The sequence below is a fragment of the Aythya marila genome (assembly GCF_965140915.1).
Source record: "Aythya marila genome assembly, chromosome: 26".
NCBI classification, from domain to species: Eukaryota; Metazoa; Chordata; class Aves; order Anseriformes; family Anatidae; genus Aythya; species Aythya marila.
Window position 1 is genome coordinate 4,298,004 of NC_139067.1, and position 26,301 is coordinate 4,324,304.

The 26,301-nt window shown below is 60.8% G+C and overlaps 2 protein-coding genes across 2 annotated transcripts; one reads left to right on the top strand and one right to left on the bottom strand.

Moving 5' to 3' along the window:
* Positions 1 to 440: 440 nt before the first annotated feature.
* Positions 441 to 5,091, bottom strand: FAM178B (family with sequence similarity 178 member B; the record flags this gene model as incomplete). The annotated part of the gene is made up of 14 exons (XM_082779591.1): positions 441 to 625; positions 713 to 790; positions 879 to 980; positions 1,056 to 1,140; positions 1,434 to 1,531; positions 1,626 to 1,802; positions 1,954 to 2,044; positions 2,118 to 2,238; positions 2,337 to 2,406; positions 2,502 to 2,607; positions 2,699 to 2,854; positions 2,944 to 3,042; positions 3,126 to 3,348; positions 4,320 to 5,091. The coding sequence occupies 14 exons, from the start codon at positions 5,089 to 5,091 to the stop codon at positions 485 to 487; spliced, it is 2,319 nt and encodes a 772-aa protein (XP_082635717.1). The 3' UTR covers positions 441 to 484.
* Positions 5,006 to 26,109, top strand: SNRNP200 (small nuclear ribonucleoprotein U5 subunit 200). Its single transcript, XM_082779523.1, has 45 exons — positions 5,006 to 5,134; positions 5,850 to 6,013; positions 7,084 to 7,255; positions 7,365 to 7,557; positions 7,779 to 7,834; positions 8,418 to 8,516; positions 8,848 to 9,000; positions 9,475 to 9,574; positions 9,750 to 9,886; positions 10,835 to 10,918; positions 11,149 to 11,322; positions 11,966 to 12,103; positions 12,273 to 12,428; positions 12,771 to 12,941; positions 13,132 to 13,325; positions 13,946 to 14,069; positions 14,475 to 14,624; positions 14,798 to 14,908; positions 15,678 to 15,809; positions 16,186 to 16,374; positions 16,915 to 17,112; positions 17,582 to 17,734; positions 17,861 to 17,941; positions 18,269 to 18,352; positions 18,805 to 18,911; positions 19,143 to 19,261; positions 19,527 to 19,681; positions 19,840 to 20,029; positions 20,227 to 20,400; positions 21,007 to 21,167; positions 21,450 to 21,677; positions 22,016 to 22,207; positions 22,302 to 22,480; positions 22,686 to 22,837; positions 23,117 to 23,225; positions 23,359 to 23,467; positions 23,641 to 23,830; positions 23,983 to 24,147; positions 24,376 to 24,497; positions 24,638 to 24,781; positions 24,864 to 25,040; positions 25,155 to 25,315; positions 25,402 to 25,483; positions 25,564 to 25,656; positions 25,750 to 26,109. Exons 1-45 carry the CDS (start codon positions 5,090 to 5,092, stop codon positions 25,891 to 25,893), a joined length of 6,411 nt encoding a protein of 2,136 aa, XP_082635649.1. The 5' UTR covers positions 5,006 to 5,089; the 3' UTR covers positions 25,894 to 26,109.
* The last annotated feature ends 192 nt before the right edge of the window (positions 26,110 to 26,301 follow it).

A 26,301-nucleotide genomic window follows, 5' to 3' on the forward strand; every position in this document is an offset into this window, starting at 1 on the left:
GGCTCGGGGCGGCGGCGGCGGGAGCGCGCCGCGCGGCTCCGCTCGGCCCCGCCCCCTGACGTCACGGCCGCGTTCACCGGGGGCGGGGGGCTCGGGGGGAGGGGGCTCGGAGGGGGGGGGGTCGGTCCGAGCGGCACCGGCACCGGGAGGAACCCCGGGACCCCCCCCCGCCACCCTCCCCACGCACCCCCCGTTAGCGCGGCGCGGCCGTGGGGGCACCCCCGGGGGGACCCCCCACCCCCAAATCCCCCCAAACCCTCCCCAAATCCCCCAGCGCCCCCCCCACGGACCCCCCCCAACGCCCCCAATCTCCCCAAGACCCCCCCCAAACCCCAGGACCCCCCCCTCCGGGGCTCCCCATCCCCACACGGAGGCGGCACCGGGGCTCGGTGGGTCGGGGGGGGGTTTATTGGGTGGGGGGCACCCCGGGGGGCTGCGCCCTCACCCCGAGCACCTCGGGGGGGTCCCGGCGCGCCCCCCCCCGCTACACCAGGAGGTCCTGCCACTTGACATAGAGGAGGGCGGCCAGGCCCTTGAGCTGGGTGCGGAAGAGGAGCCCCGAACCCTCGCGCAGCCCCATCCCGAAGTGGCGGTCCAGCTGCGCGCACAGACGCTCCAGGTGGCCCTGCGGGGACATGCCGGGGGGGGTCAGGGACACCGAGGGGACCCCCGGTATCCCCAACGCCCCCCCCCCCTCGGGGCTGCCACTCACCCTCTGCTCGCCCGGCGGCCGCTCGCTGCCCACCACGGCGTCGGCGAGGCGCAGGAGGCTGTGGCTCAGGTAGCAGGCCTGCGGGGTGCGGGCAGCTGGTGGCACCTCGGGGGTGTCCCCAAACCCCCCCCAACGTCACCCCTGTGGTCCCCAGGGGCGTCCCCACCTCCTGCTCGGAGTCCTGGTGCTCAGCGGGGTGCCCGTGGGGTGACAGGCACTGCAGGGTGTCCGGCCGGGACAGCTCCAGGAGCCGGCTCAGCGCCAGGAGCTGCGGGGACAGCGAGGGTCAGGGACACTTGGGGACACCGCCACCCCCGAGGGGGGCACGGGGGGCTTCACCCACCTCTGCCCCGAAGGGCAGCGTGACGCCGGGGGGCTTGCCCAGCAGCCGGGCCATGATGCAGAGGCTCAGACGCCTGCGGAGCTGCCTGGGGAGAGGGGGGGAAGAGCGTAGGGACGGGGCGCGTGCCACCGGCCCCGCTGCCAGAGCCGCGCTGTCCCCGCAGCGCCAGCGTCACCCCGGTGCCCTCTGGCTGCTCGTGGCGAGGGGTGGCAGCGCCGGCAGCCGGTTCCTGCCCGCTTTGTGCCTGCGCAACCGGCTGGAATAAAGGAATTAGAGCCAGACGCGGCCCAGCCCGCGCCGCGTGGCACCGAGCCCGAGGGGCCCTGCCAGCTCCCGCCGGGGTCCCCGTCCCCGGTACGGGGACAGCTGGGGACCTACCTGCCCCTGCTGGTGACATCGGGCAGCAGCCCCACGAGGGCCAGCAGGTTGTGGTGGTGCTGAGAAAGCTGGCTCAGGGACAGGCAGAGCGCGGGGAGCTGCGGGGAGAGGGCAGGGGGGTGCTGAGCGGCGGCGCGGGGCTCCCGGCGGGGCGCGGGGCGGCCGAGCCCCCACCCCCCCGGTACCCGGTACCTGTCCCCGCCAGTCCGCGATGCCCTCGAGCAGGCAGAGCAGGAGCTGCTGCAGGTCGGGCAGCGGCTGGCGGCGCAGCGCCCGGTCGAGGCCGAGGAAGCAGAGCAGGGCGAGCAGCAGCCGGCGGGCACGGTCCGGGTAGCGGCGCGGTTGGGCGGCCACGCACAGCTCCAGGAACTGAAGGGGAAGGTGTGGGGTCAGCGGGGGGGCTCCGACACCCCCCAGTGAGGCAGGGGGAGGGTGGGGGCGACCCCAAAGGGTGCTGGTGTTGCTCGATTAGCAGGAGGGCCGTAACGAAGGGGTGGTGCAGGACGGGGCTGGCTCCCACCTTGCAGATGTCCCCAAACTGCGTCACCAAGGCCGGCGTGCCGGCGGCATCGAGGCTCGCCCGGCCCGGGCAGCAGGATGGATCCGGGAGCCTGGGGGGAGCACGAGGGGTTGGCACGGGGGGGTGGTGCCACCCAAGGGTGCGCGTGCCGATGGGGGGCTCACCTCTCGATCACGGGGCACAGCTCGGGGGGCAGCAGGCGGCGGCGGCGCAGGACGCCCAGGTCGGCGCCCAGGTGAGCGAAGGCCTGGCCGATGTCCTGCAGCGTGGGGCACCAGGGCTCGCCTGGGGACAAGGGGACGGTGACAGCGGGCGGGGAGCACGCCCGGGGGGGTTCCGGAGGGCACCCCGACGAGGCAGCCCCGCGCCCACCCCGCGCTCACCGCCGGTGCTCAGCCAGATGTCCAGCATCGCCTGGAAGGCGTTGGTGGTGTCCGGCCGCAGGCACATCAGCTGCCAAAGCGAGGAAGGGGGTGGGTGAGCAGGAAGGGGGGGCCCACGCGGGGAAAGGGCCCCCCTCCTGGCCCCTCCTGGCCGCGGAGGCTCACCTGGAACAGCCAGCGCAGGACGGGCGGCGGGCAGGCGGTGCCGCAGCGGTACAGCAGGCTGAGGAGCCCGGAGCGCACAAACGCCGCCTGACCGGTGGGTGAGGCGCTGGGAGAGACAAAAAAAGGGGTGAGAGGCACCCGCCTCGCGTCCCTGTGTCCCTGTGTCCCTGTGTCCCCCCCCCCCGGCAGCCTCTCACCACAGGAACAGCCCCTCCAGGATGTTGTGGGGCTGCAGCCCGCGGGCGTCGAGCTTGGGCGGCGCTGCCGGCGGTGGCTGGGCGCTGAAGATCGGCTCCCCGGGGTGCACGGTGGGGATGAGCCGCGGCTCCACGCCGAACAGCGCCAGGAGCAGCCTGCGGGCGGCACGGCACGGCGCTGAGGGGGCGGCGGGGGGCACGGAGCCCCCCCCGGGAGGGGTGCCCAGGGGGGGTGGCGGCCGTACCTGTGCTCCTCCGGGAGCTGCGCGGCGTCACCCGGGGGCTCCTGCAGGCTGCCGTCGTCCACGGGCACCCAGGGCAGAGCGGGCGCGGGGCGCTGCTCCCTGGCACGGGGGGGCGGTGAGGGCGGGCGGGGTGAGGTCTTGCCGGGGATCCCGTCCCCGTGCGCCCTCGGGGGCGGCCTCACCTCTTCTCCCGCAGCAGAGCCTCCAGGCTGTTGGTGAGGGGCGTTGGGCGTTGGGGCCGGGCACGGAGAGGGCCGGGGCCGGGCAGGACGTCCCCAGACCCCCGCCGAGGGCTCAGCACCACGGGGTAGGGGCTGAGGCGCCTGCGGGGCTCGGCGGGGCTCGGGGGCGCGCTGCCCAGCAGCAGCAGGTCCCGCAGCGGGATCAGGTCGTCCTCGCTGTCCCCTGGGGACTCCCAGCCCGTCGTGGTGTTCCCCGCTGCCTCCTCTGCTCCCCGCGGCGCCGTCCTGGCCGTGCCGTGCTGCCCACGGCTGCCGGCAGCCCCGGGGATCCCCGTGGGTACCTCCGGCACCGGGCTGTGGCATGGATGGCGCGGTTCCTCCCGGCGCGGTGCCGCGTCCCGCTGCCTGCCGTGGGGCCGAGCAGGGCCGCGGGGCTGCCGTGCTCTGCTCAGCTCCTGCTGGGTGCCGGGGGGCTCGGTGGGGAGCTGTGGGGCTGCCGGGACAGGGCGGGGGTCAGCACGGGGCTGCTTGGGGCAGCAACGCCCTGTGCCACCCCGGGGATGACACCAGGGTCACCAGCTGCCCCCTGGCCACCCTGGGGGTGACACTGGGGTCAGCAGCCACCCCAGTGCCCTGTGTCCACTCTGGGGACGACACTGGGGACGACACTGGCCACCCCGTACCCATCCTGGGGATGACACCGGGGTCACTGGCCGCCCTGTTTCCATCCTGGGGACAGCACTGGGGATGACACCGGGGTCAGCAGCCACCCCACTGACCCACGCCATGACACTGGGGATGGCAACAGGGTCCCCAGCTGCCCTGTGTACATTCTGGGGACAACACCGGGGATGACACTGGGGTCACTGGGCATCCCGTGCCCATCCTGGGGACGACACTGGGGATGCCATTGGGGTTGCAGCCACCCGGTGCCCCATGGTGACCCTGGGGATGACGATGGGGATGGCAACGGAGTCACGGGGTGCATATTTTGGGGACAACACCAGGGATGACACCGGGCTCCCCCCAGCGCCCCGTGCCCTTCCTGGGGGCAACAACGGGGATGGCAACGGGGTCACTTGCTGCCCCGTGCCCCTTGTGGGGACAACCCTGGGGGCGACACCGGGGCCACCCCCACCCCGATATCCCGGGGGTGCCTCAGGGGGTGTCCCATCACCCTCCCCACCCCCTCACCTGTCCCCCCAGCCCCTCCCGGTGCCCGCGGGCCGGGCGGTGGTGGCGGTGGCGGTGGGGGCGGCCACGGGGCCAGCAGGCCGGGGGGCGGCGGGGCCACGGGGCGGCCGATGCGCAGGCGGCGGCGGGCGCGCAGCTCCTGGTAGGAGCGGAGGCTGGCCTGGAAGCTGTAGCTGAAGAGGCCGGAGCGCGGCACGCGGGCGGAGGACAGGGGGATCTGGTACCAGCGCAGCTCCCCCGGCGGCGCCGCCATCGCCTCCTCCCGCCGCCCCGGCGGTGTCATGGCGGGGCCGGGCAGGGCTCCCTCAGCAGCGCCGGCTTCAAGATGGCGGCGGAGGGGGCGGGGCTGCGAGGAAAAGGCGGGGCTCGCGCCGCGGGGAGCCAATGGGAGGCGGCCGGCCCGGATTGAGGGGTTAACGGCCAACGGTGACGCGCGGGGCGGCCAATAGGGGAGCGGGGGGGGCGTTGCGGAGGAGCCAATCGGCGTCGGGTGTTTGGGGGAGGAGAATGAGGGCACGAGGGGAGGGCACGCCTCCTGGAGGTCGCAGCCAATCAGCGAGGACGGGAGGGGGTCGTCCCCGCCCCTGCGCGCCGCGGGGCATGCTGGGGGGTGTAGGCGCAGCGCGCGTGAGGCGCCGCGCGGCGGAAGCGCTTCCGGGTCGTGGGCACGCGGCGGGGCCCGGCAGCGGGCCGCTTCCGCTCGGCCCGGAAGTTCCGCTCCGGGAACCGGGGCACGGCGGCGGCGCGGCCTCCTCCAGCCCGGCGGCAACATGGCGGACGTCACCGCCCGCAGCCTGCAGTATGAGTACAAGGCGGTGAGTGCCGGCACCGGGACCAGCACCGGGACCGGGCCTCGCCTCCCGGGGCACGGCCCCAGACCCCCGGGACCCCGCTTTCGCTCCCCGGGCCTCGGCCTCCGGGCCCAGGGGGCTCCCTCCCCGCCCCCACCCCCTCAGGCCCCGGCCGCACCGGGGGCTCCCCCTGCTCCTTCTCCATCCCCCCTACCCCGTTACGCCGCCGGTAACCCGGTGCTGAGCCCGCTGAGGGGCTCGGAGCCGCCACGGGCACGGTTTGGGGGGGGGGGGGGGGCAGTAAGGGTGTAAGGGGTCGGTGGCGGGGCGGGAACGGCGACGTAAAGGGACGGTGAGCGGGTGAACGGGGGGAATAAGGGTGAAAAGTGTCGGTAAATGGGTAAAGGGAAGGGAATAAAGGTGTAAAGGGTCGGTGAGCGGGGGAGTTAAGGGCATAAAGGGTCGGTAAATGGGTGAACGGATGGGAATAAGGGTGTAAAGGGTCGTTGAACGGGTGAACGGGGGGAATAAGGGTGAAAAGTGTCGGTAACTGGGTAAAGGGATGGGAATAAAGGTGTAAAGGGTCGGCAAACGGGTGAATGGAGGGCGAATGAGGGCATGAAGGGTCGGTAAATGGGTAAATGGGGAGGAAATAAGGGTGTAAAGGGTCGGTAAATGGGTAAAGGGATGGAAATAAGGGCGTAAAGGGTCGGTGACCGGGCGCCGTTCCGTCCTGCAGAACTCCAACCTCGTCCTCCAAGCCGACCGCTCGCTCATCGACCGGACGCGCCGGGATGAGCCCACGGGCGAGGTGCTGTCGCTGGTGGGCAAGCTGGAGGGCACCCGCATGGGGGACAAGGCGCAGCGCACCAAGCCCCAGATGCAGGAGGAGCGGCGCGCCAAGTGAGTGGGGGCAGGGGGGGCGAAGCTCCGCGCAGCTTGTCTGGCTTCCATGGTGTTAAGTGATGTTAACATCATCACTTAACATGTTAAGTTAAACCATCCTCTGTTGGTTTTAGTCCTGTAAATGTAGGAGAATTTGAGGGTTTTGTGGTGAAAATGCCTCGGTGGCCTGAGCGCAGGGCTGCGCGCTAACAGCCGCCGACCTGGGGTGTGCAGGCGGCTCACTTGCTTTGTTTGAGGGTGCTTGCTCCAAGAAGATAAAAGTGAAGTGCGAAATTAAAGCTTAATCTGTTCCTTTGTTTTTTCTTGGAATCATGGAATCACCGAGGCTGGAAAAGCCCTCCAAGATCATCTGGTCCAATCATCCCCCTGCCACCACCGTCACCACCAAACCCTGTCCCCAGACACCACGTCCAACCCCTCCTTGAACACCCCCAGGGACGGGGACTCCCCCACCTCCCTGGGCAACCCGTCCCAGTGCCTGCCTGCTCTGTCTGAGCAGCAATGGCTCCTCATTCCCCACCTGAACCTCCCCTGGCACAACTCGAGGCCGTTCCCTCTGCTCCTGTCAGTTCCCTGTGCGCAGAGGCCGCCCCCCAGCCCCCCACCCCTTCCTTCCAGGCAGTTGCAGAGAGCAATGAGCTCTGCCCTGAGCCTCCTCTTCTCCAGCCCGACCCCCCCAGCTCCCCCAGCCGCTCCTCACAGGCCTTGTGTCCCAGGCCCTTCCCCAGCTCCGTAGCCCTGCTCTGGATGCATCCCAGGCCCTCGATGCCCTTCTTGCAGTGAGGGGCCCAATAACAGCCCGATGAGAGCACCGCCCCCACAGTCCCACAGGACTTACGGGCAGGGGGACAGAGCTGCTCAGAGTGCTGCCTTGAGCCCCCTGCTCCCAGTCCTCACCGGTGGCAGTTGGGCACCAAGGTGGCATCGCCACTTTTGGGATTTCTCGTGAGCCCATAGGGATGGAGGTGTCCGTCTGTCCCCGTGTGTGGTGACAAACTTCGTCCCGTGGCAGTGCTGGCTGGAGAAGTCCCCGCTCGGGGCCTGACCCAGGCGCTCCCCCCTTGCAGGAGAAGGAAGCGTGACGAGGACAGGCACGACATCAACAAGATGAAGGGCTACACCCTGCTGTCCGAGGGCATTGACGAGATGGTGGGAATCATCTACAAGCCCAAGACCAAGGAGACGCGTGAGACCTACGAGGTGCTGCTGAGCTTCATCCAGGCCGCCCTCGGAGACCAGGTGAGGGCGTGGGACGGGGCCGGGACAGGGTGGGACTGCTCCGAGGAGAAAGGGGGCCCGGCACCGAACCCTTCCCCACATCAAACGTGTGGTGTGACTCGTTCCGCAGCCACGCGACATCCTCTGCGGGGCTGCCGACGAGGTGCTGGCAGTGCTGAAGAACGAGAAGCTGCGCGATAAGGAGAGGCGGAAGGAGATCGACCTGCTGCTGGGGCAGACGGACGACACGCGCTACCACGTGCTGGTCAACCTGGGCAAGAAGATCACCGATTACGGCGGCGACAAGGAAATTCAGAACATGGGTACGGGCACACGCGCCGTCCTGCGGCCCCGGGGACTGCCAGGCCCAGCGCTGCTCCAGGGGCCGCGTTTTCACACAGCCTAGGAAACGCTTGGAGAGCTTTCAAGCCCCAAATGCCGTTCTTTTCATCTCTCGGGCGTGCAGAGGTGGGGTGCGGGGAGCTGCGAGCCTTGCATATGGCCCCCAGATTTTCTGCTTAATTAACTCCGCTCTTCCCTGCAGATGACAACATTGACGAGACGTACGGCGTGAACGTGCAGTTCGAGTCTGACGAGGAGGTGAGCGATGAGGAGCTGCAGCCTGGCAGCTGAGCCCCTGCACGGGGACTGTTGTCTGTGTCCCTCGGGCGTGTTGGGAAGTGGGCACGGGCTCGGGCCGGGCTCTCTCTGCCAGGAAGGAGAGGAGGGATTATTTTAGATGCCGCTTCCTGGCTTTGGGAGGATTTGTTGATTATCTTGCTAATCCAAGGCTTATCATGAGTCAGTACGATGGAAAACAGATGGTGGTATTTAGATCTCTTGGGGAAACTTGACAGCTCAGGAGGAAGGGATGAATTCAAATGCGCTGTTTGGAAGTATTTCACAGAAATGCTCGCTGGGATTGTTTCTGGAAGAAGCTGAGAGAATGAGAGAGACAAATGTGAGCCTGCTGGAGTCACCAGTAAAACCTCTCTGTAGGATTCTAAGAGTCAAAATAAGTGTACTGCACCCTCCTCTACCTGAGCAGCAGCCTTATATTGACGTTAAAAGCACAAGCTCAGTTTCCCATCAGGAAGGAGTTGGCAGATCGCTCATTTCTGTCGAGGGGAAGCTTCTCTTTGATGTTTGTGAGAGCTGCTTACGGGAACTCCTCTTCCAACAGGAAGGGGACGAGGACATCTATGGCGAAGTGCGTGACGAGGCGTCTGATGACGACATGGAGGGAGACGAAGCTGTCGTCCGCTGCACCCTCTCGGCCAACGTGAGTCACCGAGGAGGACGTGGAACGTGATTCGGGGTCATCTGGAGGGGAGCCAGGGATCCTTTTGGGCTGGGGATGGAGTTAAGCTCGTCGGCGGGTGGAAGGCGGCCTTGAGGGCTGCTGTCTGGTGCAGGCCAGAAGTAACATGGCAGGGTGAGGGGTCTGGCAGCCAAACGGCTGCAGCGGGTTCCAGGTTCCTCTGGGTGGGTAGGGGGAGCCCCAAAACGCTCATTCCGCAGCACAGAGGTCAGGTGCCCGCTTTGTTGTTGGAGGAAGATGACGTTTTTGTTTTTATTTTTATTTTTATGTATTTATTTATTTTTTTCCCAAGCTCGTGGCATCAGGGGAGCTGATGAGCTCCAAGAAGAAGGACCTGCACCCCCGAGACATCGATGCCTTCTGGCTTCAGCGGCAGCTGAGCCGCTTCTACGATGACGCCATCGTGTCCCAGAAGAAGGCAGACGAAGTGCTGGAGATCTTGAAGGTAAGCGGCCTGCCGATGGGCAGGATTCCGCCAGGACCCTTCAGGGAGGCAGGGAGCTGCCCTGACACCGCACGCTCCCTTTCTTCAAACTAAACGATTAAGTGCAGCTGTTGCTATCCCGCGTGTGCCAACAAGATGGGCACTGGAGCAGAGGTTAGAGGTCGTAACACGCAGAGAGATGTTCTTCCAAGGGGATTGGTTTTTCTGACAGTGTTTGCTGGGAGATCGTCGTAAGCCAGGCCTGTTGCCCTGCTAATTTTGGGGCTGATGCTCGTGTGCTGAGTGTCGTGACTCATGGGGATGGGGGCAATCAGACAGGGTGGGATTCTTATCTGCAGCCTGAGTCAGGTACCTCGTCTTGCCTGGAGCTGTTGTTTGCTTCCACTTGAGTTCAGTTCTTGTTTTACTTTGTGCAAAGAGGGATTCTCCTGCACGGTGCAGAGGTAACTGCTTGTGCCTCGTGTCTTCTGCCAGACTGCAAGCGATGACCGGGAATGTGAGAACCAGCTCGTTCTGCTCCTGGGCTTTAACACCTTCGACTTCATTAAAGTGCTGCGGCAGCATCGGATGATGAGTGAGTGGTGTTCCCCATCACCTTGCCACCTTGGTTTCCTGTTTTGACACCCGGTTCTAGTGCCACCCAGGGCTTTTCACTGCCCTCCGTGTTGCTTTGTGAAGTTCGGGTTCTTCTTGTTCCTCCTGGTTCTAGCCCTATGACCGCCTGCCATCTCTTAATTTCCTCTCTTCAGTCCTGTACTGCACTTTGCTGGCCAGTGCCCAAAGCGAAGCCGAAAAAGAAAGGATAATGGGGAAGATGGAAGCAGACCCTGAGCTGTCCAAGTTCTTGTATCAGCTGCACGAGACAGAGAAGGAAGATCTCATCCGGGTAAGGCTGGGCGAGCAGGGGAACCGTAGGATCCTTGCTGCTGCCTGAGCTGTGTCACTCAGCTGCGTGTTTTGTTTGCGTGAGAGGAGCCTGCTGAGTCAGCTGGGATCTCGTAAGCATGGGAAATGTTGCTTAGGTGACCACTGAGACTCAGCTGAGAGGCAGCGTGTTTATCGTCTGCTATTTTAAGTGGCTCAGATGGCTGCTTTTCCCAGGAAAAACGTTGATGTGTGCAAGTTTCACGTCTTTGTGCTGGTGTTAACTTTCTAGTAACGTTTCTGCTTCACCTCTGAGCCCCCTCAGTGCGAGGCCTGCTGCCATGAACCGCTCTGCTCACCTCCGTTCAAATCCTAATCACCAGTGTTTGAACACCGCGGGCCAAGAAACAATTCAGAGCAGCGTTCCACAGGCTTACTGCGGTGCTGGATTTGCTCTGCTTGGCCTTTGGAGAATAGCAGCTCCGTGACTGAGCGTGGGCTTGTTTTGTTATTTTGGAGTAACATCATATTCCTGCTTCGTTGTTACACTAAAAAAAAAAAAAAAAAAGCACAAGCCAATCAAAAAAAAACAAACCAAGCTAAAAAAAGAACCAACAGTTACGTCGACATGAGGGGCCAGTTTTGTGTCTCTGAGGAGTGCTGTTGGCAAGTTTTGTGCACTGGGCTTTTAGTAGGGCAGGTTTGTGTGCCTTCACTCCCTGCTTCTCTTTCTGTGCTCTCCTGCAAAGTAAGTTTAGGTCCTGGACCAAAAAACTACTGCCCAGAATCACAGGTTCTGGTGACACGAATGCCTGTACTTGAGAAAAGTCCTGCTGTGGGGCACTCGGGCTGTGCAGGCTGGCAGGGTGTGGAGCTGTGCGTGGCAGGAGAGCCCCCAGGTCTGGAGGAGGTTGGGCAGCTCTCGTGTGGGCGCTGCTCTGCGGAGAGCTCAGTTCTGCTCTCCTTGCAGGAGGAGCGCTCCCGGCGGGAGCGTGTCCGTCAGTCCCGGATGGACACTGACTTGGAGACCATGGACCTCGACCAGGGAGGAGAGGTGAGACTCTTCAAAGCCCTGTCCAAAGTTCCTAGCCCTGTCCTAAGTGCAAAAAGTCTTTTTGAAGTGTCGTGGCTGGGAAGATGCCCAGGACAAGCCCCTCGTGCACCGAAGAGGCGCTTGCCGGTTGGATGCAGTCTCTTTACCGGCAGTCCCAGGACAGAAGCACCAGGAAGGGGCTCTCCGCTCCTCGCCTCTTCCCTGTCTCACTCTCCCTTTGCTGTCTGTAGGCGCTGGCTCCCCGGCAGGTGCTGGACTTGGAGGACCTGGTGTTCGCTCAGGGCAGTCACTTCATGGCCAACAAGCGGTGCCAGCTGCCCGACGGCTCCTTCCGCAGGCAGCGCAAGGGCTACGAGGAGGTGCACGTGCCGGCCCTGAAGCCGAAGCCTTTTGGCTCTGAAGAGGTCGGTGACCTGCTTTGTTGCCACTTATTTGGCGCTGAGTTGCTCTCAGTATCGCTGATACTTCCTGGAACTCAGCCGGCCTTCGTATGGTGTGACCCCTTTCCAAATTTCTTGAAGGATCGCTGCTTTAAGCTAAGGGATTTCATGTGGCCGGGGAGGGTTCCTGATTTCTGTTCTGTCTCAGGACACCCCTGCCCCACTCGGCTGCTGTGCTGAGCCCTCGGCTCTGCTGTTGCTCCCATTTCACCGTTGTGCTGTGTGAGGCAGCTGGGCCAGAGGTCTGGCTGATGCATTGCACACCATGTGAGAAATTAACTCTTTTGATCAGTGCTGGGCAGCGGAAATGTGGGCTGATCCGTTCCATCAGGAGAACACGGCGGGGATTTGCTTTTTTGATGGTGCAGCCAGCTGTGGCTTGTGCTGCTGGGAGTGCACAGGCAGGCTCATGTGCCTGCTTTGATCTCTCCCTAACCTGCTCCGTGATCGCAGGGCACGGGGCTTCACCTCTTTCTGCCATCTGGAGACAATATGACCCCGCTGCTCCCCAGCGTGTCTCTGAGGTCTCACATGTGCCCTGCAGCCTGTGAGGAACTGAAACAAAGGCATCGAGTTTGATTTTTTTTTTTTTTTTTTCCCTTTTCAGCAATTGGTTTCCGTGGAAAAGTTGCCCAAATATGCCCAGGCTGGATTTGAGGGATTTAAAACACTGAACCGTATTCAGAGCAAACTCTACCGTGCGGCGCTGGAGTCGGATGAGAACCTGCTGCTCTGTGCTCCCACGGTAAGGATCCTGACACCCGGGTTCCCTGTGATGGGGAGGGGGAAGAGAAATACTTCGTTAGCCTCTGGAAGAATGATCTTTTTGGGCAGAAAAGAGTGGCTGCTCTGGGAAATACCTTCATCCAGGAGAGGATGTGAATCTGATGGGACTGGTTCTGCTTGCCATCTAGGGCGCTGGGAAGACGAACGTGGCACTCATGTGCATGCTGCGAGAAATCGGGAAGCACATCAACATGGACGGGACCATCAACGTGGATGACTTCAAGATCATCTACATCGCACCCATGAGGTCCTTGGTGCAGGAGATGGTGGGCAGCTTTGGGAAGGTAAGGAGAGCTTTGGGCCCGCCCTGCTTGAACTGGAGGTTGGGCAAGCGGAGCTGTGTTGCGGTGGCTTTGTTATGCTTGCAGAAGGATAGAAGGTCTGGCAGAAGCTTTCTAGGAGAGTATGGGTTGGCTTGTTCCTTAATCTCTGTTTGTGTAGTCTGCCTTCAGTAAGCTCTCAGGGTGTGTTGGTACAGGATACCAGCCTGGGCTATAAAATCCTATAAAATAGAATCCTATAGAATCCTATAAAGCTGCCAGCGAGTGCCTCGGGGCCATGCTGCTCTAACACAACCCTGGGGAACGCGCCTTGATCCAGCCTAACAGCCCCGGGCTTCCTCCTAGCGCCTGGCGACGTACGGCATCAACGTGGCGGAGCTGACGGGGGACCACCAGCTGTGCAAGGAGGAGATCAGCGCCACCCAGATCATCGTCTGCACCCCAGAGAAGTGGGACATCATCACGCGCAAGGGAGGGGAGCGCACCTACACCCAGCTGGTGCGGCTCGTCATCCTGGTGAGCACCGCAAAGCCCCGAGCACGCGGCTCTTCAGCACGTGTTGGCAGCTGAAAATGTCTCTGGTGCTTGGCTGCGGACTTGATTTTGGGCTGTGGGGGTGAGCCTGCTTCAGCAGGTCTGCTAGGAAAGGAAAAAAATAGAGCCAGGCTGGAGCAGGGGTGGAACTCTTGTGGTTTCCCCCCTTTAGGATGAGATCCACCTGCTGCACGATGACCGAGGGCCCGTCCTGGAGTCGCTGGTAGCCAGAGCCATCCGCAACATCGAGATGACGCAGGAGGACGTGAGGCTCGTCGGCTTGAGCGCCACCCTCCCCAACTACGAGGACGTGGCGACGTTCCTCAGAGTGGACCCTGCCAAAGGCTTGTTCTATTTTGATAACAGGTACTGCGAAAGGCTGGGAGAGGTTTTGCTCTGACTGTGGGTAGCTGTGGAGAGGTGGGGAAGGCCGGCCTCCTGTGGAGGCAGCTGTGTGTGTCTGCCAGATGATGCCAGGCTCTCACCGGGCCTTTCGCCTGGCTTAGCCTTGTCTTTGTTTGCTCTTACACACGCCAGAAATCACACGTTCAGGACTAGAGCAGTTAAATACAGCCTCAGGATGCGTGTCAGGGTTTCTGTGTTGTACTTGCCAGGATACGCGTTAGAGGAGGCAGATAAACTCTGCTGTCCCTGTGTGCTGCAGAAGCTGTTTGGAGGAAGCCTGGATTAATATTGTGGGAGTTCTGAAACACTGTTTTTGCTCCCTGAGTGTGCGCATAGCAAGTGGATTCCATGAAATAAGAACAAGTGTTGCTGTCCCTTCCTGCAGTATTTAACAGGGCAGAACCAGAGCCATCAAATCTTAGAGTGAGCTGAGGCACGAGGAAGTGTGGTGACCTCAGTAATGCAAAATACAGGATCTGTGTAGGGGAAGTGGTGTGGCCGAAGAAATGCCTCTTGACCAGACCTTTGTGTCAGCGCTTCTCCCTTCTGCTCGTTTATGGCCTTGGGTTTTCTTCTGACAGCTTCCGCCCGGTGCCCCTGGAGCAGACCTACGTGGGTATCACGGAGAAGAAAGCCATCAAGCGCTTCCAGATAATGAACGAGATTGTTTACGAAAAGATTATGGAGCATGCTGGAAAGAACCAGGTTTGATATTTTATTTTGTTGTTCCTGACACACTTAACCATGGTGGTGAGACTTCAAGTTGCTGTAGCTGCAGCAGTGCTGCTGAGGCGAAGAGGGTAGGTTTGAGTGGTTGATGGCAGCTGGGAGGGGAAGGAACACAAACTTCTCTTCTCCGTGCCAGCTGTCTGATCAGCGGATGACCTGTCCACTTCTCTTTGGGGGAGTTTTTGCGGTGCTGCCCAGTTAGATCAGGAGCTCTGTTGGCTGTGTGCTAGCTGCAGTAGCGTGGCTCACCGGGCAGCTGGGCTAATTCTAAATCTGTTAAACTTCCCATCGTGAGCATGAAGAGCAGCTTGGGTCAGGAATTCTTGCCAGCTGCCGCAGTGATTTGTCTCTCAGCAGTGGTGCCGTGTGCTTGGTTGACAGGTGCTGGTGTTCGTTCACTCCAGGAAGGAGACTGGAAAGACTGCCCGGGCCATCAGGGACATGTGTCTGGAGAAAGATACCCTGGGCCTCTTCCTGCGGGAGGGCTCGGCCTCCACCGAGGTCCTGAGGACAGAAGCTGAGCAGTGCAAGGTGATTGCGTGGTCAGGGCTGCTCTGACACGGCCAGAGCAGAAGCGCGGGTCCAAAGGTGCTTCCAGTCACAGATCTGCAGCCCTCTAGGCCACACGCTGCCTTCTGTCGCTGCTGTTCTCCCCGGTGTTGCTTGGCTCAGAAACCCTCACGCTGGTTATGTTTTTACTGCAGAACCTGGAGCTGAAGGACCTTCTGCCTTACGGCTTTGCCATCCACCACGCTGGGATGACGCGAGTGGACCGGACGTTGGTGGAGGATCTGTTTGCTGACAAGCACATCCAGGTGAGCCCCGCTTCCCAGGAGGAGCTGCTGCTTCCTCCAGGCATGGTTGTTCGGGGAAGGTCCTTCACAAGAAATGCTCGAAGCATGTTTTCCACTAGCCCTTTGTGCAAAATCTTGAGAATGGCTGTTGGAGAGAGCCTTGACAGGAGAGAAATTAAAAGCACGTAGACAGGAGTGGAGAGGGCAAAATCTCCTCTAGTACCTAGAAGAGTGTTTAAAGTTAGAGGTCTGTCCCAGAGCAGGCTGTCTCCTCTACAAGTTTCATCCTGGAGATCAGGCACTGAGTTTTATCTGATTCTTACAAGGATGTAACAGCTCAGTAGGAAACCAGCTGCTTCAAAAAAGCAGGAGTTCAGCATGGGGCGAGGCTTGTCACCCAAAGAACTTCACAAATCGGGTGAACTCTGAGGAAAGTAAATCTAAATGCTTCTGCTTCTTAGCTGGGAAAACTTGTTCAGCAAAACAGGAGGTTCTGGTGGGAAATAGCAATGCGCTGGGGCACTCCTGCACAGTGATCTTTTCAGTGTCTGCGTTATAACTGGTAGGCAAAGGGTTTTCCCAGGGTCATTTCCCCGAGTCGTGCAGTCAGCTGGCAAATTTGGTTGAAGATCCCAAGCCCTGCTGTGTCTGACCTTCCTCTGCTGAACTGCTGAGACAGTCACAGCTCCCAGCCCTTGTCCCTGTTGTGCCTGGCCAACGTTTTGGATGCTCTTTACGCTAGGAAGGGGCCTCTGCCTGGTTTTGCTGATCGCTGTTGCTGCTCCTACAGGTTCTGGTGTCCACAGCAACGCTGGCCTGGGGTGTGAACCTCCCCGCTCACACGGTCATCATCAAAGGGACGCAGGTGTACAGCCCTGAGAAGGGGCGCTGGACTGAGCTGGGCGCTCTGGACATCCTGCAGGTGAAGTTCTGCTAATAGTGATGTTGCCGTGCCCCGGGGCTGGATTTTTCCCTTCCTGCTGAGGTGCATTTGAGGTCTGCTTCTGTACTTTCTCAGTGCAGCGGCTCCCTGCTCCGTACTGCCAGACTCTCAGCTGTTCTGGGAGCTGCCCTGCTGTGAGGGCACAGGAGGAACAGATCGGGAGCAGAGAAGACAAATGATTCCTCTCCCATTATCTTGCCCAGACACATCTGAGATATTTATGTGTGTCTCCTGCCAACTAGAAGTAACGGCAGGCTGAGCAATCTGGATGTAAAGCCCCAGGTCACAGCAGCAAGGAGAAACTGCCAAGCTAAAAGCTCTTATCTTTTGCTGACCTCGCTTTCTCATTTCTCAGATGCTGGGGCGTGCTGGGAGGCCTCAGTACGATACCAAAGGTGAGGGGATCCTCATCACATCCCACGGAGAGCTGCAGTATTACCTGTCCCTGCTCAACCAGCAGCTCCCCATTGAAAGTCAGATGGTGTCGAAGCTCCCAGACATGCTGAATGCAGAGACTGTGCTCGGGAATGTGCAGAACGCAAAGGTGAGCACAAATCTTTGCCCTCTGGGTACACGCAGCCCTCGTTGCTCCCAGAGAGCCGGATGGAATTGTGGTAGGCAAAGGATGGTCCGTGCTGGGGAAAAGCAGTGTCGCTGCAGGGGAGTAAAGGAACTTGCAGCGTATTTCTTCAGTGCACAGGGAGCAAATGTAATGGAGATTTTTAAGGGATCTGGAAGGGCAGCCATGAGAAATGCCAAGCTGTCGGGGAAATGGGTAGCTGCTTCTGGCATTCAGAGCAGACAGAGTTTTCCCCATGGATAAGGACACTGGGGAAGAGTCTGTGTGTAGGGGGTGGGTTTTCATGTTCTATAACCCCTTAAGATTCTTCTGATGGAGAGGAGTCGTGTATTGACCAGTGGGCTTCTCAGCTCCTGTCTGATCTTGACCCAGCAAGTTTCAGCTGAGCTTAGCCCGCTGCGTCCTACACCGGTGCTGGGAGCACTGGGCTTGGTGCTGGCACGTCATCCTTGCTGCTGGGGAAGGTTTTTTGGCGGCTCTGACGGTGCCTTGGTGTTCCCTCAGGACGCAGTGAATTGGCTGGGCTACACCTACCTGTACATCCGCATGCTGCGCTCCCCCACGCTCTATGGGATATCCCACGATGACCTGAAGGGAGATCCGCTGCTGGACCAGCGCCGCCTGGACCTGGTCCACACCGCAGCCCTCATGTTGGACAAGAACAACCTGGTGAAGTACGACAAGAAGACGGGGAACTTCCAGGTGAGACGGGACCTGGGAAAGGAGCTGTGGACAGGCAGAGCTGTTCAGGAGCGTCCTCTGGCTGAGAGAAAGGATGCAAGAGGCATCTCGCTGGTGAAATACAGACCCCAGGGAGGGCTGCCTCAGTCAGACCTGCCTTTGTGTGTGTCTGTGGTTCCAGGGAGCTGTTTGCTGGCACAGAGAGAGCCAGTGTGAACCCTGGTCTCATCACTGTGTGTTTGCTGCTGTCTTCTAAGCAAATTCACACTCCTGTTGTGTTCTCATTGCCTCAGAGGGAATGAGATGAGAAGGGGAGGGTGTGAGATGTGCAGTTGTGTACCAGGAAAAGCAGCTTTCCTGGGGGATTTGTAGCCCGAGAGTTCATACTTGGCTTGCCTGGCAATGTCTCCCCTGCTGTTCAGTATCTGCTGTTTGCGCCGTGAGCAGTCGGGTGTCTTTCTGCTTCTTCACTGGCTTGTCCTTGCTGTAGGTGACAGAGCTGGGCCGCATTGCCAGCCACTACTACATCACCAACGAGACGATGCAAACTTACAACCAGCTCCTGAAGCCCACCCTGAGTGAAATCGAACTGTTTCGGGTCTTCTCGCTGTCCTCAGAGTTCAGGAACATCACCGTGAGGGAGGTACGGAGCCACAAACCCATCCCAAGCGATACAGCCCTGAGGCTGTTGGTCGTTGTGCTGCCGGGGATGATGCAGAGCTTGTCCTGTGCGGGGCTGTTCTCATCTCTCTCTGTTGGCTTTCTGCAGGAGGAGAAACTGGAGCTTCAGAAGCTGCTGGAGCGAGTTCCAATCCCAGTGAAGGAGAGCATCGAGGAGCCCAGCGCCAAGGTGAGCCCTGCCTGCCCAGGAGGGGACTTCTCTGCTCATCTTTTGAGGGAGGGGTGATCCTTGTGAGAGCTGCTGTGCCAAATGCCACCATGGTCTGCTCACGGGGAGCTTTCTGTTCTCTTCCCGCTGTGGGGTGTCCCGGATCACACGTCAGAGATGCCCAACGAGCTGCAGACGCTGCTCTGGGTGGGCTCGCTGTCCTGCAGCAAAGGGCACTCAGCCCCACTGACCACTCCTGTCCTGCTGTGTGTCAGAACCTTCTGGAACCAGTGCTGGCGCGGGGGAGACCCAGCTGGCACTGAGACCCTCTCTGATCTCCTTCCCCAGATCAACGTGCTCCTCCAGGCCTTCATCTCGCAGCTGAAGCTGGAAGGCTTTGCTCTCATGGCAGACATGGTGTACGTTACCCAGGTGAGTGAGGGAACGTGGCTGGGGCCTCTCCATCTCCTCCTGGGTGTTTGCAGTCCAGCCACATCGCAGTCTTCCTGCTAAGAGGGGCAACAATTCGCACCCCAGGGATTTAGTTTGTGTTCGTGAATGGCTTTGAAAGTAACTAGAGCTGTCAGCGGAAAGGAGGTCTAACTCCTGTCAGTGTGGGAATCAGATCTTCGTTGGCGTCTTCCATTTGTAATCAAAATCCTGAGATAATTCCGCGCTGGAGGGCTGCATGTAGCATTGTTCTTCTTCCACAAGTGCCAGGTTGCCAGGGCTGGGAGTCGAGTAATTGCTCCTCCTGTGGGCGTTTGGGATGAAGGACCTGAGCTCAAACCATCGTGTGGCTGGGCAGGAAAATGGGTAGAAAGGAGGAAATGTCACTGGGATGATCCCAGCCACGCGCTGAGAGCTGCTCTCTGTTCCCGCAGTCTGCTGGGCGGCTGATGCGTGCCATCTTCGAGATAGTCCTGAACCGAGGCTGGGCGCAGCTCACCGACAAGACCCTCAACCTCTGCAAGATGATTGACAAGCGCATGTAAGTCAGAACACCTCCGAGGTCGTTTCTGATTGCAGGTTGGGTGCCTCTGGCACACGATGAGGTTCTCCAGCATGGCCAAGGTGTGAAGCTGCCACCCACCACGTGTGTCTGGCTGCGGGCTGGTTCCTGGCAGCAGGAGGAACCTGGTGCTCTGAAGGCTGCTGTGTCTGCTGCTTTGCTCACCTCACCCTGTTTCTTTGCCCGTCTCATCCTGCGGTGTCCTCGCAGGTGGCAGTCCATGTGTCCTTTGCGCCAGTTCAAGAAGCTGCCTGAAGAAGTGGTGAAGAAAATCGAGAAGAAGAACTTCCCGTTTGAGCGGCTCTACGACCTGAACCACAACGAAATCGGTACTGAGGCGCGGGGCAAATGCAGCAGGGAGAGGTGGCTGCCTCTTTGTTCCCCTCTGCCAGGTTTTGGCGCAGGGGTTGGGGTGTTTGGTCCCATCTGAAGAGGCAGAGCCACGGGGTCTGGGTACACCCTGCAGAAAGCTGAAGCTTTGCCCCAGCACCTGCACCCTTCCAGCTGTGCTTGGCTTGCAGATGCTGTGAACACAGCTCGGTCTGGGAGCTGCTGTTGTCTGTCTGTCCTGACAGCGGTGCCTTTCTCTTGCAGGGGAGCTGATCCGGATGCCCAAGATGGGCAAGACAATCCACAAATACGTCCATCTGTTCCCAAAGCTGGAGCTCTCTGTCCACCTGCAGCCCATTACCCGCTCCACCCTGAAGGTGGAGCTCACTATCGCCCCTGACTTCCAGTGGGATGAGAAGGTGAGCTGTGCGCAGGAGAAGAGCCACTGTCATTAAGGGGGGGCAGCTAAGTACCACCAGGCTAATTACCACGCTCCGGGAGAGCTGCTGAGCAGTTCCTGGAGGTCCAGAAGGGAGATCTGGACCCTGGCAGGAAGGTAACGGCTGCTCTTGCTCAGGTGCATGGCTCATCTGAAGCTTTCTGGATCCTGGTGGAGGACGTGGACAGCGAGGTGATCCTGCACCACGAGTACTTCCTGCTGAAAGCCAAGTACGCGCAGGACGAGCACCTCGTCACCTTCTTTGTGCCCGTGTTCGAGCCCTTGCCCCCGCAGTACTTCATCCGCGTGGTCTCCGACCGCTGGCTCTGTAAGTCTCACCCCGCCAGCCCCCCCTGCTTCTCCCTGGGGTCTGAGGGTGCTTCGGGACCTCCTTTGGAGCTGTGTGGGGGAAAGATTTCTGCCATCCAAGCAACAGGAGGGCTGGGGATCCCCTTGAGAGGGGCAGCTCAGAGATGAAAGCTCTGGAGCGCTCTCTGAGGTAAAAATGCTGCGTGTGTCTGACAGCTTGCGAGACCCAGCTGCCCGTTTCCTTCCGCCACCTGATCCTCCCTGAAAAATACCCTCCTCCGACTGAGCTGCTGGATCTGCAGCCCCTGCCCGTGTCCGCCCTGCGAAACAGCGCCTTCGAGAGCCTCTACCAGGACAAGTTCCCTTTCTTCAACCCTATCCAGACTCAGGGTGGGTACCAGCTCTGCTCACCTCTGGGTCAGACTGGGGTCTGGCTGTTTTGGCATTCACAGTGCCATGCCCTTGCTTTTGTGAGGTGTCGTCATGTAACGTGAGGAACTCCTCAGCAAAAAAATGTATCCCTTCTGCCTCCCCTAGCCTTAGAGGCTTGACAGCTTGAAATTTTTCTCCATGGGGCAAAGAAGCTTTGATAAATTCCTCAAGTACACCAAGCAGCCTGTCTGGGGCTGCCTGGCAGCAGGTTTGCTCCTGGGAGCTGTGTCCGTGCTGACACTGCTCAGCCTTGCAGAGCCAGCTGGCTCCAGACTTTTCCCTCTGTGCTGCTTGTAGGGACGGGGTTGGGAGTGAAGCAAAGCTGCTGTGCCCGTGTTCATCTTCCTGGGCATAGCCAGAATAGGGAAATAGGGAGTTCACGCTGAGGAGGTAGTGTCACGGAGTGCTCTGTTCAGTGGATCCTGGGCTGAAACTCCTAAAACAGCTCCTCCGTGTGCGGGCTGGGGCCGGGCTGTGTTGTCCTTGCCTGTTCCCAGGGCTCTGGTAGAAAACCTTGGAGATGACGTTAAGCTGCTCTCTTCTGTCTTGTCCGTCTGCCCCCAGTGTTTAACACCGTTTATAACAGCGATGACAATGTGTTTGTGGGTGCCCCCACGGGAAGCGGGAAGACCATTTGTGCCGAATTTGCCATCCTGAGGATGTTGCTCCAGAACTCGGAGGGACGCTGCGTGTACATCACCCCCATGGAAGCCCTGGCAGAGCAGGTAGGCCCCGCGTCCTGAGGAGGACCAGAACCTTGCTCCAGCTTAGGTTTATTTCCTCTTGTCCCGTTCCACTTTCCCCATCCCTTCTGAGCTGCCACGTCCCTCAGGATGGTTCCTGAGGCTTCTGCTGAGCTGTGGTGTCCTCCTGTCTGTGAGGGAGCAAAGAAACGCCACCCCACTGCTGACGTGCTGACGTTGGCAGCTGCACATCTCTGTCCCCAAGGACTCGGTACAATTTCCTCTAATGTGAGCCTGACAGCAGCATCCCCTGCGTTTTGGCAGGTCTTCATGGACTGGTACGAAAAGTTCCAGGAGCGCCTCAATAAGAAGGTGGTCTTGCTGACGGGGGAGACCAGCACCGACCTGAAGCTGCTGGGCAAAGGGAACATCATCATCAGCACTCCCGAGAAGTGGGACATCCTGTCCCGGCGCTGGAAGCAGCGTAAGAACGTCCAGAACGTCAACCTCTTCATCGTGGACGAAGTGCACCTCATCGGGGGCGAGAACGGGGTATGGCCGTTGGGGGGGGGGGGAGGGTGCGGGTCGTTGGGGTGCCCCTCGTCGTCGTGTGGGTCTTGGAGATGATGTGGAGTTGCAGGGGGGTGGCTGGCTGCTCACGCAACGTCTGGCCTGAGGTCAGCTTTTCCTGCTGGGATCTTTCCCCAAGCTGTGGGGTGGGCTTGGACAGAAGCCCCAGGTCCCTTGGGAAGCTGAGGAGCTCAGGAGTGGTGTCCTCTGGGGTCTCCATGGCTGTAGGTGCATGAGGGGGCTTGGGCTGAAGTGCCCAAGGAGGGGGGCTTGGTGCTTCCCTCCTGCTGCTGCTGCAACCTGTCCCATCCCTCCCGCAGCCCGTGCTGGAGGTCATCTGCTCCCGGATGCGCTACATCTCCTCGCAGATCGAGCGGCCCATCCGCATCGTGGCCCTCAGCTCGTCCCTGTCCAACGCCAAGGACGTGGCGCACTGGCTGGGCTGCAGTGCCACCTCCACCTTCAACTTCCACCCCAACGTCCGCCCCGTGCCGCTGGAGCTGCACATCCAGGTAGGGTTTGACGACCCCGTCGCCTTTTTCCCGTTTCCCCTTCCCTTCTGCCTGCTCTCCGGATGGCATCGCTGCCTGCTCCTTTTCCCTGCAGGGCTTCAACATCAGCCACACGCAGACTCGCCTGCTCTCCATGGCCAAGCCGGTTTACCACGCCATCATGAAGCACTCTCCCAAGAAGCCGGTCATCGTCTTTGTCCCGTCCCGCAAGCAGACGCGGCTCACGGCCATCAACATCCTCACCACGTGCGCCTCGGACGTCCAGAGGCAAAGGTAGCGGTGCCGTGGCCACGGGGGATTCGGTGCAGGGCCGTTGTCCCTCCTCTGAGTGAGGCAGGGGCAGGATTTTGGCATTTTCAGTGGGCTGGGGGAGGGTTTTCCCATCGGTTGGCGTCATCAGATGTCACCTGCTGTGCCCAGGGGGGACAGGGCCAGGCTCGCTGTGCCCAGCAGTCTCTTTGCTCCCTGCCTCCGTCAGGTTCCTGCACTGCGCGGAGAAGGATCTGGTGCCGTACCTGGACAAGCTGAATGACAACACCCTGAAGGAGACCCTCGTCAACGGGGTGGGCTACCTGCACGAGGGGCTGACGGCCATGGAGCGGCGCGTGGTGGAGCAGCTCTTCAGCTCTGGTGAGGGGGTAGAAGGGGACGCACCGGCTGTTCTTCCCCTAAACCCTTTTCCCCCAAAGTGCCTGCAGTCTTTGGGCTGGAGATAACAGCCTGTCCGGGTCTCTCTGCCTCCCTGGTCCCAAAAGGCTGTGATCTTAAACTCCACCTTCCCTTCTGGGCTCCCCTGTATGCTGAGAGCCGTGTGTGCAAGTGCAGGACCTCCACATCTTTCTCTGTGAGATGTCTGTGACCCCAGCAGGGGCTGTGAGGTGGGCTGACTGCTCTCCCCGTGCCTTGCAGGCGCAGTGCAGGTGATGGTTGCCTCCCGCAGCCTCTGCTGGGGCATGAACATCGCCGCGCACCTGGTGATCATCATGGACACGCAGTACTACAACGGCAAGATCCACGCGTGAGTGTGGAGGGCAGGCACGAGGGAATGGGGCCCTGATCCCTTAGGGTTTCCTCCCTGTCCTTGCGGGGTCCGAGGCCCCGGTAGCTTTCTTTGGAGCAGCTTCATGAAAGCGACCCTCTGTGTGCCCCAGGTATGTGGATTACCCCATCTACGACGTGCTGCAGATGGTGGGCCACGCTAACCGCCCGCTGCAGGACGACGAGGGCCGCTGTGTCATCATGTGCCAGGGGTCCAAGAAGGTGGGTGAGGGGCCAGGCACAGCTTCTGGCCTGCAAATGTCCATCTCCTGTCTGGGATGTTCGGGCAGGCCGATGCAGCCCTCGCTGAGAGCCCTGCAGCCTGGGAGGTGCTCTGGGATCCTGGAGGTGCTGGGTTTATTTATCCCCTCCCCTCTACCCCTGCCCTGCTTTAGGATTTCTTCAAGAAATTCCTCTACGAGCCCCTGCCCGTGGAGTCGCACTTGGACCACTGCATGCACGACCACTTCAACGCCGAGATTGTCACCAAGACCATAGAGAACAAGCAGGACGCGGTGGATTACCTCACCTGGACCTTCCTGTACCGCAGGATGACCCAGAACCCCAACTACTACAACCTGCAGGGTGAGCAGAGGGCTCTGCCCCGGGGATACGGGGTGGGGGAGATGAGGGAGGATACCGGGGACCCTCTGCTCGGGGGCTCTGCTTCCACAAGAGCAGCTTTTGTCCGTCCCGGGGAATTCCTGAGCCTCACTGCGATGCTGCTGTACCTGCAGGCGTGTCCCACAGGCACCTGTCTGATCACCTCTCCGAGCTGGTGGAGCAGACCCTCAGTGACCTGGAGCAGTCCAAGTGCATCAGCATCGAGGACGAGATGGACGTGGCCCCGCTGAACCTGGGGATGATCGCAGCCTATTACTACATCAACTACACCACCATCGGTAGGGGCTCTGCTGGGGTGGGCGGCGTACACGAGCACTTGCTGGTGCTCCAGCTCTCTGTCCTCTTCCTGCTCTGTGGGTAGAGAAAGCTCTGCACACGTGGGTGGTTGCATAAAACTCCCTCCTTTAGCACGAGGCTGGGTGTTGTCTGCCTGAAGGCTTCTCTTGTATCGTGGTGGTGAACGCCGCCTGCTTTTCCCTGACCTTGTTTTTTTCTGTCTTGCCCAGAGCTCTTCAGCATGTCCCTCAATGCCAAAACCAAGGTGCGAGGGCTGATTGAAATCATCTCCAACGCTGCTGAGTACGAGAACATCCCCATCAGGCACCACGAGGACAACCTGCTGCGGCAGGTGAGCGGCAGCGCCTCCGCGCCGAGCTGCCAGCGGTGGCAGATCTGCAGGGGACAGACGTGTCCCGCGGGGTCACAGCGAGGAGGGCTGCCTGCATTGTCTGCTCTGTAGGGCTAAATGTTTGTCATTTCCCTCTGTAGCTGGCCCAGAAGGTTCCCCACAAGCTGACCAACCCCAAATTCAACGACCCCCACGTCAAGACCAACCTCCTGCTGCAGGCCCACTTGTCGCGCATGCAGCTGAGCGCCGAGCTGCAGTCGGACACCGAGGAGATCCTCAGCAAGGTACAGGGAGGCGGCTGGGATCCCGCCCGCGCTGCGTGTGGCTCGGTGCTGCCTTCTCACCCGTCCTCATCCTCGCCCCCAGGCGATCCGGCTGATCCAGGCGTGCGTGGACGTGCTGTCCAGCAACGGCTGGCTGAGCCCCGCGCTGGCCGCCATGGAGCTGGCGCAAATGGTGACCCAGGCCATGTGGTCCAAGGACTCCTACCTCAAGCAGCTGCCTCACTTCACCTCGGAGCACATCAAGCGCTGCACGGATAAGGTAAAAAACCTCTACCCATCTCTGGGGAAGGCGCCGTGCTGGGAATGGGGAACGGTCTGACGGGAGCGTGAGGATCGTGGGGTGGCCGCGGGGCTGAAAGCTGCTTTGTCGCAGGGGGTCGAGAGCGTCTTCGACATCATGGAGATGGAGGACGAGGACCGCAACGCGCTGCTGCAGCTCTCCGACGCCCAGATCGCCGACGTCGCCCGCTTCTGCAACCGCTACCCCAACATCGAGCTGTCCTACGAGGTGGTGGAGAAGGAAAGCATCCGAAGGTGAGGCGGGGAGGGTGGCGCGGCCGCTCGGTGCTGCGTCAGCCCAGGGGACGCCCTCACCGTGTCCCTCGCTTCTCTCCACGCAGCGGGGGGCCCGTGGTGGTGCTGGTGCAGCTGGAGCGTGAGGAGGAGGTCACCGGCCCCGTCATCGCTCCCCTCTTCCCCCAGGTGCGTGCCGGACCTGCAGGCGGTAAGCCAGGCTGGGGATCATCCCCCTGGCACCCCTTAACCCTTCTCTTCCCCCGCAGAAACGCGAGGAGGGCTGGTGGGTGGTGATCGGCGACTCCAAGTCCAACAGCCTCATCTCCATCAAGCGCCTGACGCTGCAGCAGAAAGCCAAGGTGAGCGGGGCTGGGCGCTGCGTCACCCCGGCCACCCCCGCGGCCGCCGTTTGCCCCCCGCAGCCCCAACACGAGCTCTTCCTCGCTGCCTAGGTGAAGCTGGATTTCGTGGCCCCGGCCACGGGGACGCACAACTACACGCTGTACTTCATGAGCGACGCCTACATGGGCTGCGACCAGGAGTACAAGTTCAGCGTGGACGTGAAAGAAGCGGAGAGCGACAGCGACTCCGACTAGCGCGGGGCTGCGCCGCTCCTAGGGGAGGATCTGCGGGTAGGACAGTGACCAAACCCGAGCCGTGGTGGTGTTGTGTCCCCTCCGTAGGCGTGGAGCCATGTGTTTTGTGTTTGTTTGTTTTTTTTTATGATGATGCTTTGTACAGTGTTTTTTAGAGTGGAGCTGCGTGCAGGAGCACAGTGCGGCTGCAGCAGCTGGAATAAATGTGGAGCCCTTCCTCTTCCTCTGCGCTGTGGGGTGTGTGGGGGAAGCAGGGTGAAAGCAGGAGTGGTTGGGGGGAAATGGGAGCGGTTGGGGCTGTTTTCCACCCACTTTTTAACCTTAAAGGGTTCAACAGCAAGGCTGAAGGACTTTGGTGTGTCCCCAGCTCACACTTAGTTCCGTGCCCTTGGCTTTGCTGCACATCGC